The sequence below is a fragment of the Manis pentadactyla genome, chromosome 2, assembly GCF_030020395.1.
Source record: "Manis pentadactyla isolate mManPen7 chromosome 2, mManPen7.hap1, whole genome shotgun sequence".
In the NCBI taxonomy this organism is placed as follows: Eukaryota; Metazoa; Chordata; class Mammalia; order Pholidota; family Manidae; genus Manis; species Manis pentadactyla.
Genome location: NC_080020.1, coordinates 152320003 through 152335311, shown reverse-complemented (window position 1 = coordinate 152335311; position 15309 = coordinate 152320003). Strand labels below are relative to the sequence as shown.

Below are 15309 nucleotides of genomic sequence, written 5' to 3'. Positions count from 1 at the left end.
AAAGCTCAAAATAGAAATACCATTTGACCCATTAATTCCACTCCTAGGAATTTACCCTAAGAATGCAGCAGCACAGTTTCAAAAAGACATATGCACCCCTATGTTTATTGCAGCACTATTTACAATAGCCAAGAATTAGGAGCAACCTAAGTGTCCATCAGTAGATGAATGGATAAAGAAGATGTGGTACATATACACAATGGAATATTATTCAGCCATAAGAAGAAAACAAATCCTACCATTTGCAACAACATGGATGGAGCTAGAGGGTATTATGCTCAGTGAAATAAGCCAGGTGGAGTAAGACAAGTATTAAATTATTTTACTCATCTGTGGAGTAAAAGAAAAAAGAGAAAACTGAAGGAACAAAACAGCAGCAGAATCACAGAACCCAAGAATGGACTAACAATTACCAAAGAGAAAGGGACTTGGGAGGATGGGTGGGAAGGGAGGGATAAGGGCAGAAAAAAAGAAAGGGGGTATTATGATTAGCATGTATAATGAGGGGGGTCACAGGGAGGGCTGTACAACACAGAGAAGACAAGTAGTGACTTACTATAGCATCTTACTACACTGATGGACAGAGACTGTAATGGGGTAGGTGGGGGGGACTTGGTGACCGGGGGAGTCTAGTAAACATAACGTTCCTCATGTAATTGTAGATTAATGATACCAATATAAAATTAAAAAAAAAAACTTAGAAAGAAAAGAAAAGAAAAAAAATTGGTGTCTCCTGAATGCGATTTTAAAATTTGTAAAATTACATGTAAGATGTTAGTGGCTTTCCAACATATTTTTGTATGTTCCTTTGTCTGGTTTTCAAACAATTTTGTTAATGATAATTTGAAAAAATGTTCCTACAATAATTAGCACTTTATAAAATTATGTATGCAAAATAAAACTGACTCCCAAATAGCTGCTATTCTAGTTGCATAAATTCTTATCCAGACTCAAATATTTCTCAAAAGAATCAAATTCAAATTTTTAACTGATTCTACTCTTTTCAGTTCTCTAGTATGCCTCCAGATGGCATTAAAACCTTTTCCCATTATATTTTGCAGCACAAAAATTCAAAAATTAGTAAGAGTCTAATCATTTAAGAAAAGTCACATTCATTATGTGATCAGAAATCATGACAGTTGAACTACTTATCTTTTAGGGCAATAACTTAAGAAAGACACAAATATAATCATGTCCTTAATGAAATATATAGCCATTCTATGCAAGCCAAAGGATCTTTCTAGACTGAGAAACAGCTCTTGGACAAAATAAGATACTCAATAATATTATATCACACACTGATTTCTAATGAATAATATTTTAAATTCTTAGTAATAAGAGCACTGGTCTAACTACAGGTAAACTAAGTTGTCTTATTAAGAAAACATATTTCACTTCTCAGAGTGATCAAAATAAAGATTTTAAGGGCAATCTTGTTACAGATTCCTGCGGAGCTAAAATAATTTGTTAGCTTATGAATTGATTTTATGTAAACTTTGGTATATAAATTTGGTGTCAAATTGAACTTGAAAAACAAGTACTGAGAGGAAAAAGACAAAAGAGTGAGGAACACGTGTTTCATAAGTGCTTTTTCCTATCTTTTTAAGACTACGTTTGTTAATTCAAAGCATAAACTCTTGAGAGTCCAGAGATACCTATAATTGCATTTTTCACATTATTCAGAGGTAAGGTTGCAGATGGCAGGCTTTTAAAATGACATTGGTACCCTTTAGGTGTGTAAGGACAGATAATCTCCCAGTATGCGCAAAAAGTTCTACAGTTTTTTATGACAGTGCTAAAAGTCTCCAAGTGCCTTCTAAAGGGTTGGTCTCTCTTCTCCACCACAACGCACACCCTGAAATCTCTTTACATTTCTATTTTATAAAGAGGAGCATGTGCGTGTTTAAGAGGACTCTGTGCTAAAGCATAAGAAAGACCTCAAAACACAGCTGCACCCAACAGCATTTAAAAAGACATCATCACAAGAAAGAGAAGCAAAAGTCTTCTCTCCGTTAGTAGTCCTGCCATTACAAGATGTCTGCACTGTTTCATATTAGAGGCATATTAAGGATCAGTCATCTCAGATAGAAACAGGAAAGACACTTACGATGTATTCGATGTGCCATTGTCTGGACTCTCTGGCTCAGCGTCACCTTTCTCTTAAAAAGAAAGCAGAAAAAATACCAACATGTGAGTGTTATTGTCCTCCAGATTTAAGAGATTAAATATATTTCCATGCTCCTATTAACAATCTTTCAAAATGAACAGAAGGCTTTTAAAACATCTTTTTATTGCCTGAGAACCGGATTTGAAAAATTTTGTCTGCTGTAATGTAATTGCCCAGGCACGGATCTGTGAGTAGGTACCGAGGAGCTGTTTGCAAACAACCAAAGGCTCAGAGTAAAGACCTTGCCAAAAGATGAATATCTTACAGATGGAATCTTTTTCCTTCCACTTCATTTTACAGGAAGTTTAAGGAAATAAACTCCATTAGCAATCTAAATGCAAGGCATTTTGAACTTTGATCTCTTCTGTGAACACAAGCCAAACCAGATTAAGCTGTATCAGAACTTGGAGGAGAGAATTTACAGAACCCTGGGATTGCACCATAGATCCCCGAGAAGTACACCCCACTGAAAGCCCTGGCAGCAGGTTTTGGGGTCCCTGAATTAACACACAGTAAGATGTAAACCAGAAATCCTTCCTGATCATCTGAAGGTCTAGTTGAAGAAATGTTTCTGCGGTCTGTGGTCATGGAGGATTGAACAGATTTTAATTTAGGGAGCCTGGAGTCACTTCACTTTTTGTAGTTTTGAAGGGCACATTCTCTAGTAATAGACACAGTGCAATTCTCAGATCCTTTATCACTGATGGTTTTCATCATGCATCCTCATTTTGTAGGACTATTCTTTTTATTTCCTTGAGGCTAGGAGATGGAGGGAGAAGGGTCATGACTGTGAGTGAGTTAGCTGTGGTTATGGTGGTGCACAGTGCTGAACCTAGAAGATGGAGGAGAAGACTGTGGGTTGTAAGAAATGGTCCCGATGATGGCAACTTGCTTTGCTTTGCTCTTTCAGGCCGGGCCTGGAGATCTCCCAGAATCCCTCAGCCTACTGTTTCGGCCCTTTGGCCTATGCTCGGTACCAGCCCTTTAGTCAGCTGTCAGCATTAGCTTGTGGTCATGCTAATCTCAGGAATGACCCCTCAATTACATGATGAACACGTTCTGAAGATAGCATTCAAACTAATCTCAAAAGCAAAATCCTACAATTTCTCCTCTTTTTCTTATAGGGGATTGAACAGTTGTGAGAAAAAGGAGACACAGTCATACAGAGTTCACATATCTATCTCAGATGTATCTCTGTGCTAATGTAGCTCCACAGTGCCAGAACCACCAAGGACAGCCAGTTTGTTAAAAAGTCTCCATGTCTATTTAACTGCCTCGATAAGAAACACGAATTAGACAAAGCCCAATGCATACGAATCCACACTGAAATAAAAATAGAGGCAGCAAACTAAGACACTTGCTTTAAAGCTTATTCTTCTTTATTATATTTATCTTCTAGGCCACTCTGTGCTATACTTATTTAGGAGACCTGCAAGCCTTCATCAACTGGCTTTAGTACTGGAAAATAACCTAATTTAGTACCTTTTAGAATCACTCTTGCACTGACTAATTACAATTCCTGCCAGAATCCCAAAATAGAGAGAAGTTAACACCTGCATTAGGTAAGACAGACATAAGTGGAGGTTTAATTTTCCTCAAACCTATTGATATATATTTTCCCCCCTTATTTGTAGAGATTGGTTACTTTTCAGGCCTCTAGCCACCAGTAGTTACACTCACACAATCATGATCAGGAGTGTAAAACAGCAAGCTGAGCAGCGGTAGGCAGCAGTAAACATTTCCAAACAACTTCTGTCCAAAAAAAAAAAAAAAAAAAAAACCATCCCAGGAAATTAGTTATATAAACGAAGACATTGCTTGGATGTTTGAATAAATAGGTTTTACCTTGACCAACACTGCTGCCAAATAGCCCGCAGGTTGAGAGGACACAGGCCTTATTGCACATGGGACCTTGGGGCTGCAGGAATCGCGGGCTGGGTCAGAGCAGAGATGAAACTGAGCTGATTATCTCTGCTCTTAGCAGCGCTTTTGTTGTGGCAACAGGGAAAACAGAATAGGAAGGATATGATAGGGCCAAACAGGGCATTTATGGACAGTCTGAGAGTTAGTGTTGTCAGCAGCTTCAGTGCCAGTAAGGAACTAACTTTTCTGGGGAAAAGTAAGCTCTGGATGAAGACAGGGATTGAAACTATGTCCTTCAGAAAGAATAAAACACAAAATTTCTTCCAAGTATCTTGAAATTTTAGGTGATGCAATTCCTGAACTTAACTTGATGTCTGAGTGTGTTAGCCATTAAGAATCACAGTCTCTTTATCTGGCCCCAAAGGAAAATGATGAATGTGGGCTAGAAAATTCACAATCAGAGATTTAAAAATTTTTTTGTTGGGTGCACAGGAGATATTTTCGTGCAGCCACCAGAAAAGACTGTTTGGGGTCATCCTCGTTCTTTCAGCTGATTTTGTGCTGGCCTTTTCAACATCTTCTCTAGTCCCTCTCACAGCCATATTGATGGAGGGAGCAGCTACCCAGCAGAGCAGATATGCATGCATGTATGTATGTTGAATGTGAACTTGCAATGTGACACTCAGTCCCTGTCTACCTGAGCCTTCCACGGTACAGTACTGACATATAATACCTACTTGGTGTATATTTTCTGCACGATGATCTATCACTCATACAGAATCCTGTGCCACAGTGAGAGAAGACGAGTAAGGGACATTCACCACTGAGATGGAGGTACAATTTGAGGTATGAAACAGTGGGAGGGCTCCAATAGTTCACTTTTAAAAAAGTAACAATTCACTACACCTTGAATCCAATAAGTGTACCAAGGACTTACACGTGGGGCACTCTGTGTGGTAAGCAGACGGATCAACAATACTTAATTCATGTCCTCTAAACATGTAAAATGTCTGCTGCTCTCTCCACTGATATTGCTATGAGAGGGACCAAAGAAGATTTTGAAAAGGAAATAAAAATACGTCTGCATTAGGCTGTATTCTGCTGCACAGGAAAGTTTTGCTGTACTACGACTTTCCTTTGTAATGAAAGTAATCATGGTCACAGTAAAACAATTTGAACAGTAGAGAAAAGGTAATGACTGCTTGCTTTTGATTTTAGTTTTGTAAGCCCTTCAACCATCACGCTAAGTAATACACTTATTTCAGAAAGCGTGTAATGATTTGTGATATGAAAGATGAGAGATAAAGTATTTAATATACTGCCACCTCCCCATTCCTTACAACTTTTATTAGTTCTATTAATACTTTCAGTGCCCCTAGTGGTTATTTATGAATTTAAATAAATTTAATCTTCTATTTCTTGATTGATCGACTTCTGATGTATCTCTTTTACACTATGTGAAATGAGGAAACTCATGCAGTTTTCCTTCCCTCCCTCTGCCCCATATAACACTGTACAGCTATACCTTTCCTTCCACATAGCCAAGATTTAAAATATTTATATTCTGGTCATTAATTATTAATGAGCCACCCTCATTAATATTAACTTGATTAATGATTTAATTTTTGGAATTGCCTATAGGCCAATTAGAAAAATTACAAACCAACAGCAGCATTTACAAAATTATGACAAATATAAATAATAGTAAAGAACAAAGTAGTGGGATTGGACTTGTACAGAAGGGAATGCCACTAAACCCAAATGAAGGCAAGTATTCCCAGCGTTTAGGTCAAATGGATTCTCATTCTTGTATTGCATCATGCCACAGGTTAATCTGTCTCAAGTAAAGGCTACACTTTTCCTAAAAAATGTTAAATAGAGCATGCACTCAACGTGTATAAGAATACATATGTATATGGAAGTGTACATACAGCTTTAAAAATTTAACCAATGAGTTAACTGTGAAAACACATTTCAGGCCAGAAAATGGGCATTGCCAAGAAATCACCCAGATATCTCCTGCGCTTGCAGCTCTTTCCCACCAGCTATCTAGTAATGGAATTTTTGGTTAATCACTCCCTGGTCTTTTCTCGATAGTTTTTACCACTCATGTATCTATTCTAAATAAAATATTCCTTAGTTTTTCCTGATTTTAAATTGTATGTGAGTGAGATCATACTGTCTGCATTCTTCTGAGACTTACTTCTGTCACTCAATGTTAGGAGTTTTAGATTCAGCCATCATCATGCACGGCAGCTTTGGTCTGCTCATCCCCACTGCTGGGCAGCATTGCCTTATAAGTACCTACTGTGATTTTCTTAGTCATTCTTCTCCTGATGGACATTTAGGTGTTTCCATTATGAATGACATAATTACAAACATTCCTGGGCATCCTTCCTCAGGCGCATGTTAGGATTTCTGGGATGTAGGGTGTACATATGCCCAACTTTACCAGGGAATCCTAAACTGGTTTTCAAATTCCTGTATAGTTAAACTTTCAAAGTGTTTTTCTGATTTAATAATGTACATGCAATTTTGTTGCATTGTTTGCATTTCTCTGAGTTCTGATGGGGAGGATATTTTGTGCTTGCTCTTCTGGGACATTCCTTTTCAGTTCTTAAAATATATTTTTGCAGTAGTATTTTTCTTTTTAATTCACAGAAATATTTTATTGCTTTGATAAAAATCTTATATACTTACACACACATCTCAAGTAAGTTTTCCTAGTGTCTTGTGACTCTTTTTCTGGTGTCTTTGGATGATTATAAGTACTAAATTTTAATATACTTTAATTTATCAATAGTTTCTTTTATTTGACACTTGTTTTATATAAGAAATACATCAGAAAGATATTCTGTATTATCTTTTGGAAGCACATAATTTTACTCTTCACATTTAGGTGTTTTCAAAAATACCTGATATAGTTTTGTATATGACATGGGGTAGGGATTAATTTCATTTTCCTCCCTATTGGTAACCAATTATTCTGGTGCTGCTTATTAAGAAGCCCATTCCTTCTCCACTGGTCTATATTATCAGCTCTCTTATGCATCTAGTATTCATATTTGGGTCTATTTCTTGATTTTTCTATTCTGTTTCATTGCTCAATCTGTCTTTTGTTGTCTTGATTACTTAGCTAAAACTATTTATTTATTTTTAATATTGGTAAAGCAAAGCTCCAACCTTCTTCTTTTTAGAAGTGTCTGAGCTGTCCATAGCCCTTTGTCCTATCAAATAAATTTGAGAATCAGCTTTCAACTTCCACATGTCCAAAAGTGAACTTCTAATTTCTCTGCTGGCTCCCAGTGCTTCTGTTTAAGAAGTCAATTAGAGGTTTAATTGTTGCTTCTTTGAAGGTATTAAAGAGTATTCTACGATTTTTTTTCTTTATGTGACCTGCAGTTTTGACTATAATGTATCTAGTGTGGACTTCTTTTTCTTTAGCCTGTTTAATATTCATTGGGTTTCTTGAATCTGTGGCTCAGTGTCTTTCATTCTGCACAATGTTCAGCCACTATCTCCTTTATTATTTCCTTTTCTCTTTCTAGAATTCTACTTACACTTCCATTTTGTATTTTCCATTTCTGTCTCTTGAGCTGCATTCTAGATAATTTCTTAAGTTCAATTCATTAATCTTTTTCTTCAGCTGTGCTTAATCTGTTGTTAAATCTGATGAAAGAAATTTTAATTTCTGCCATATTTTTTCCCCTCTAGAGGTTCTGATTAGTACAGTACTTCAAATCTTTTTGTTCTTTACCACATTTTCAATCCTCTCTTTTACTTCTGGAAATTAAAAAGCCCTCTTATTTTATATTCTGGGCTTGGTAATTCCACTATCTTAGGTCCTAGCAGGTCTATCTAATTCTCTGCTGTCTGTTGTCTTTCCTTGCTCTTGTTTATGGTCTTTTTTTCTAGTACAAAAGTAAAGTATTTTTGACAGTGAATTGCTCATGTCCCTTGGAATTCTATTTCTACTGTCATTTATCTTTTTCATTTTCTTTCTTTCTCTGGTACTCCTATTAGCTGGATTTTGACCTTTTCACCCTGATTGGTCATCCATGTATCTTAACTTCCTTTCATGCTTTATATTCAGAAAAGAGTTTCAGCCTTATATTCCAGGCTCTAGACTGTAGCTATACTGATGGTTTCTATTAAATATTTAAATTTTATCGACCATGTTTTAAATTCTCAAGTGATCATTTATTTTGTAACTGATTCTTTTTCATACCAATCTATTCTCTTTTCATTAAATACAAATAATTACAAATATTTCTGAAGACTGTAATGACACTTGAAAACTTTTTCTTCTGTTCCTTGAATTAAGTGGACTGATGACCTCTGGGCCAGTCCTTTCCTTTGGTGCCCAGGGGTTATGTGTGTTCCCATTGCTGAATGATAACAGTTGGTTGACAAAGGTAATTGGTGTGGATTTTCTACATTTGTATACTGCTCTGCTTTCCTAACACACCTTTCCCTTGTAAGAAAGCCTGATTTAGAGCTCTTTGAAAGTGGACATGCTTTATCTAGGGTTCAGGAAAAGAGAACCCTCGAGGCAAGCTGTAAGTCCTGACTCTCTTCTCACACCCCCGACAAAAATTGGAAGTACTTTACTCTGGGTATGTAGCATTTTGCTTATTTTCTTCTTGAGAAAAGTTGACTGTTCTCCCTCCTCCCATGTATGTCTGTTTTTAAGGTCTTAGTTTTCTTATCTCAGAATTTATTCTACTTCTCTCCTAGGTGTCAGCTTCCAACTAGTTCTAGTCTGCTGTTTATTTTCTTAGCAAGTATCACTAAGTTTTTTTGTCTTTTGGGCTTTCTGGGAGGAAAATTAAACTGAATGCTCTGCATGAGAAACAATTAGGATGATGAGGGGCAGTCGTGGGTGGGAGAATGGCCCACATGCTCCCGTCACTGCCTACATCCACGCCCGGTCTCCATTGGGTTGAGTGGCCATCTGCCATCTCTTGGAGCTCCCACCACCACTGGGACCGGTTCCTGTTAGTTTCATTGTTTTCCTTCTTTCTCCTTCTGGGTCATGACCCAGGACTAACTGACAGTGTGGTCCTTCTACTTCTGTTCCCCAGGAACTCAAAAGAATTTCTGGATTGTCAGTGGCATCCCTTCTTGTTCTCAGAGCTATTACAGATTTATCGCCATCACTATAGCTTTATGGTTACTTATGGGGATTCTGAAGGGATGGGAAGATGTGCTGACGCTCAGCCTGCCACTTGAACAGGATACGTGTAACATTTAAGAAATGTAAACATACATCGTGTATTTTAATACTTAAGTTTCTCAATGCTTACTAAGCTTCTCTTTTATAATATTAATCAGCAATTCAGTAAACTTATGTATCTATCTTGTAAAAGATCTGAATTTAAACAATTGTTTAATTTATACACTCTTTTCCCTTAGAATCCACATAATATAGTTTTTCTAATTTCAAAAAGAAAAAACTAACCTAAAGTATGGAAAGTTAGTTTGTTCATTCACACATACACGTTTTGTATTTGGTTTTTCTGAAATTCAGATTTTTTTCTATTTTCTACATATTTATTGGAGTCATGATTCCAAAAACATTCCAAACTGTCATGATTCCAAACCAAATATAAGGAACAGCACAAGAAATAGTGGGATTAGCTCTCTTAGAGTTTCAAATGTGCTACAATCTACAGAGAATGCTCAGATTTTTAATCAGTGATACTACCTTTTTACACATGCGCTTGGCTTTATGAGGAAGGTTTACTTGAAAAGTACACAGAAGCACTCCCTTTAGCTTCAGAAAAGAGAAAACCATCACAAATTTCCCTATACAATGAAATGCCAGAGGGTTTTGTACCACGTAAGGCAAGTGCCACCCCACATTTCCCTAGAAGGCATGTGCTTTCACATCATCTAAGTTGTAGTATAAACATGTGAATATTATGATATGTCATAAAAATACACAACATGTGTACAAAAATCACAGTATACAATTCTTAGTCAAGAATTGAAACTCACAGAGAAATGACAGTAGCAACCTTCTTAGGATCAAGGTGATAGGACGGAAACTGTTACCTTTGGGGCAGAGATCCCTGAATTCAAATCTTACCTGTCATTTTTTAAATCATGTGACCCTGAGCTAGTTACTGACCTCAGAATTTTATTTTCATCATTTGTAAAATGGGAATGATAATGCCAACCTCATACAGTTATTGTTAGGATCAAGTGAAATAATATGTACGTCTAGGGGCTGGAACATAGAAGAGACTCACAGCTCCTTCGTTTGTTCCATGCGTCTAAAACTCCAAGCTGGGAGAAAATGCATTCATTCATCTGTTGTATTTTCCCTTCACCCTGATCTGTTTAAATCCAAATAGGCAGGAACAGCAAGGAAAGTAGTGGAAACTCTTCAGGATGCTCATTGGGCATAGGATGTGGATGCCCGCACACCTCACTACTTAACCGTGCATTTCTTCTGATTCCTTGATTCCTTTCCTTACTATCGAATTTATAATTTTCTTTAGATTTTAAGTCACTAGGCATTTCATCCCTCCACTGGTGCTGGTGCTCACAACAAATCCCCAAAGAGGGTGGGATAATTAAGTAACAATGTCTATGCATCATTACGACACTGTCCGTCTACCCTGACCATTCTCTAGCTGAACATGAGAAGTCTGGGGCTTCCTAACATATTTGTCTGGGTGTCTTCTCTCCCTAAACCTTCTGCCTTCACAGACGCTGAGTGGGTGAGTTGCAGTTCCAAAGGCACATTTACTAGCTCAGAGTGATTTTCATGTTCAAAGGTAGCTTTGTAATAGGCAAGGGGTACTCTCAGCTAACTCGCTGGTCATGAGACTAACAAAGCCCATTCTTTATGGGCATGCTTTCACGACATGAACAGTAGCTTATGCATCTTTAATGCTCTAGAAAACATAAATGCCAATTAGTAGTGTCAAAGAAGAGAATCAGAACACTACTTCCTGGAATGATAATATCCTATCTTTGGTGATGGAGCCCATGTGTTTTATTAGACACTGAATTCATTAAGAAAACTCCTTCCCACATCTAAGCTTATCCCTGGAAGAGGGCATGGTTCCATCATAGATTCTAAGGCCATTTATCTTGAGGCCTTCTGACTGGTTCTCTTTGCCTACACATTTTTTTTTTCAATTTAGGTAGCTCATTAGTTGATGTTTGCCCTCCACATATGCCAGAGACTAACTATAATAACTTTCCTCTTAGGATGGCTCTGAAACTCACCATTTTTTGTTTTGGTCCTTTATCCCTTGAATAAAGATAGAGGAACACTCAATGTCCTATGAATGAATCCTATCCACTGGACAGTACTTAAACAAATGGCCCTCTTTCTTCCCCACGTAATTTTTATTTTTAGTGAAATTCTTTTAAACCTACTGTCTGTTGCACACACCTCCCCTCCTCATGCCCTCCACCCTCCGATCCCCACATATGAAGCTGTAGAGAGAAGCCTTTCTTACTTGGATTACTGTGTCCAGAGGAAACAAGCTGAGAGTCCTAAAAGAACAAGAAATATCAATTAATTCTCTTATTTTGATTTTCAAAACCTAAGTTGCATATGAGACACATTACTTGTCATTTAGAACATAATTACTGATCACAGTCTCTAAGAGCTACTGTAATGGAAGACATTATGCAAATGTGCTTGTTAAGCAGTTCTGGTTATACAGTTCACAACCACTTCTCTTTTGTATTATGGACTTGTAGTTTTGTTTATTGAGGTAAAATTCACATAACATAAACGTAACCACTTTAAAGTGAATCATTTGTAGCAGTTAGTGCATTCACAATGTTGTACAACCACCATTTTTATCTAGTTGCAAAATATTTCCATCATTCCAAAATGAAACTCCTCATGCATTAGGCAGTGTTTCCCCATCTCCTGTCCCTAAAGTCCATGATAACCACTGATCTGCATCTAGTTGCTATGAATCTATCTATACTGGGTATTTCACAGAAGAACAATAATATAATGTGTGACCCTTGCATCTGGCTTCTTCCACTTAGCAGTTTTGGAGGTTTATCCATATCATAACATATATCAGTACTTCATTCCTTTTTAATGCCCAAATAATATTCCATTGTATGTCTATGTAACAATTTCTTTACCCATTCACCCATAATGGACACAGGCTGTTTTCACCACCTTTTAGCAATTATGAATAGTGCTGCAACGAACACACATGGACATGTACTTGTTTGAGTTCCTCTTTTCAATCCACTTGGATATATATCGAGGAGTAGAATTGTGGGGCCATATGGTGATTCCATGTGAAGCTTTTTGAGGAATGTCAAACTCTTTTCCATGGTGGCTAAATCATTTTGCATTCCTACCAGCATTGTATGAGAGTTCCAATATCTCCACATCCTAATCAACACTTGCTACTTTCTTTTAATTTTTTTACAATTTTATTATCGCCATCCTAGTAAGTGTGTTTTTTCATTGTGGTTTTGATTTGTATTCCCCTATTGACTAATGATGTTGAGCCTGTTTTCATGTGTTCATTGACCATTTGTATATTTTTTTGGAGAAAGGTCTATTCAGATTCTTTACCCATTTAATTTTTTTTTCCTTTTTGCTGTTTTTTGAAAGTGTTCTTTATATATTCTGCTATTAGACCTTTATCAGATATATGATTTGTAAATATTTGCTATTTGTCTTTTCACTTTATTGGTAATGTCCTTCAATGAACAAAAGTTTTAATTTTGATGAATTTCAACTTATTTTTCTTTTGTTGCTCATGCTTTTGGTGTCATATCTGAGAATCTATTGGCAAATCTAAGGCCATGAAGTTTTATCTCTATATTTTCTTCTATGAGGTTTATGGTTTTAATTCTTATATTTAGGACCTATTATATTATTGACTTTTAATCCAAACTACTTCCCTTTGAATGTACCTTTATTCTCATCACCTTTCTGCAGATGAGGCTGGCAACCACTTCATCAGGGACATTCTACTAAATAACTGTTGTCAATTTCACAGTGTGGTGGGCGGAAAGATTATTACAGATTTCCACTTATCTGAAATGGCAGAAAGTCATTGCCAAACAGTATTTTGAGTTTAGTTAACTTCCCAGGTAAAAAGCAATTGAAGCTGAAGTTAAATGCAAATTTTATTTTGAGAATTCTCATCTTTTATCCTGCACAATTCCCATTTAGTATGAGAAACAAGGGAGCGGTATGAAAGAATGAATGGAGATGTTAGGAATGTAAAAAAACAAGTAGCAGCACATAAAGTTCAGTGAAGTTCCTTTATAATTTTAGCATATGGAACAAAAACCCAGTGAAATGGAATTCATATCCATTATATGGCTTAATGTATTATATTAGAGTTTTACTCCATGACTATAGTTGTCATGGGGCAAGTCTTTTAATGTGACATGTTGCATATTCAAATCCATGCAATCACATATGTTTTAAAAGTAATTCCACTGCAACATTATGAAACAAGCCAGACTAGAGAGCAGGGGTTGGTGGGAAGAAACGGAAAGGATCCCCACTCTGTTAAGCAGAATAGTACACAGATGCCTTTAATGGTAATGCTCATAATAATGAGCTTTGCCTTGAAGAAAAAGAACAAGCTCAAGTCTGCCCTTCTGGAGAGGAGACTTTTGGAAAGGCAAATTAAAATAAAGAAATTTGTCTGTAATATGTAATCTCATGTTTCCAGCTGATGTCTTCTCAGTGGTACACTGAACCAACAAACATTAGCTCAAAAATATTGACTCTAAGCCTATAGTTTCTAGATTGTGCCACTCTGTGGGTACAAATGACATCCTGTCGTCATTCTTACTGACCTTGTCCAGCATCTTGCTTGTCCCTGGTGGATGGCATGAGTTACTTTATGAGGCTCCTCTCAAGTTTGGGTCCAGAGGACCCTTCATCCTGATGATGTCTCTGTGGGCCAATGCCAGGGCCCACGGCTGCTGCTTCTTAGAGGAGTGACTGCCCTGCCCAGCCAGCTGCAAAACCCTACAGAGCGTAGGGATCCTTCATCCTTGGCGAAACCAGAGCCAGGCTGGGTGTAGAGCAGAGCAAACAAGAGCCCCTCCCTCCAAAGGGCCCAGGCACTGAAGTCCTTCCCCTTTTTGCATTTCCTGTGATCCCATCCAGACACCTACATGCCCTCATACCAATCCCTTCGGTCTCAAAGGCCATCTCTCCCTTTGCAAAATTCTTCTGTAAAGAGATGACTGGGGAGTTGCTAACCCCATGTGTGCAGTCTCCTTTCCGCCTCCCCTGAGAGCACTCAACTAGGTCTGCAAGGTTCACTGTCAGGCTCCTTAAGGCATACAGAGGGGCTTTATTGAAATCCCTTTGTGCTGAAATCCCTGCCTCCAGGGCCCGGGAGTGCACAGAGTCCGTAGAGGAGATGATGTGACACAGGTTACTATAACCCAGGGCTGGGAAGGATGTCACAAAAATCAGGCAAGAGCTTCCTGCCTTCGCACCCTCTCCTTATCCTTGGGATGCCTGTCCTGCCATTGCGTGTCTCCTGCCTGGCAAACTTCACCCTTCCTTCAAGGCTCAGCACAAGAAGCCTGAGGGTTACCTGCTCTTTGAAATTGTCCCAAATCTCAGGAGGACTTCCTTGCTTTCTTTACGTTTTTACCTCACTGTGTCATACTTCTATGACAGGAATCATCTTTCCAACTATGACTCCTTTTGAAAAAAGCCTTATTGAGGTATAAATGACATAGCCCAAACCACATTTATTATTTGAAGGGTAGAATTTGAGACTATGCCAGTATTGTTATTGTCTTGATTCCAAGATTGTGCCATGTTATTAAGTAGCCTTTACTATGTAAACAAAAAAATAGTAATATCAATTCATTCAAAAAAATTCAGAAAAACAGGGAAGTAAAAAAAGTTACCTGTAATCCCTTAACAGGACATTTCTAAGGTTAAACTACTGCTTTTGGTTTGACAGTGTCATTCATCAAGTGTGTGTTGTTCTGACAGGCATGTGCTCGAAAGGAGAACCATTTCTGGTTACTTAGAAGAATATCTATTGATTGGTATTTAATCTCCATTTTCAAATACTGCCTTCCCAACATCTCAACTGCTGTTTGGTACATAGGAATCTGAAAGAAATTCTAAAATCCTTCTTTAAATATAGTGTTTATCTGGGAAGTAAACCTTTTACAAATCATTTTGTTAAAGGTAGAAATAACAAAGCATACTGACATCCCAGAAAACCCTTTGATGAAGCATTATTATAAATCCTATATTTCATCAAAGGTCATATGCAATCAAAATC

General features: G+C 37.4%; 1 protein-coding gene across 4 annotated transcripts in view; it reads right to left on the bottom strand.

The window, feature by feature from the left end:
- Positions 1-15309, bottom strand: part of AFF3 (ALF transcription elongation factor 3) — a 507786-nt gene that overhangs the window by 168636 nt on the left and 323841 nt on the right. For all 4 annotated transcript variants that reach the window (XM_036879973.2, XM_057496944.1, XM_036879974.2 and 1 more), the window contains 2 exons: positions 11509-11545; positions 2108-2159 (listed from right to left, as the gene is read on the bottom strand). In XM_036879973.2, the coding sequence (XP_036735868.2) occupies positions 2108-2159; positions 11509-11545 (89 nt within the window). The remainder of the gene's footprint in view (positions 1-2107; positions 2160-11508; positions 11546-15309) is intronic.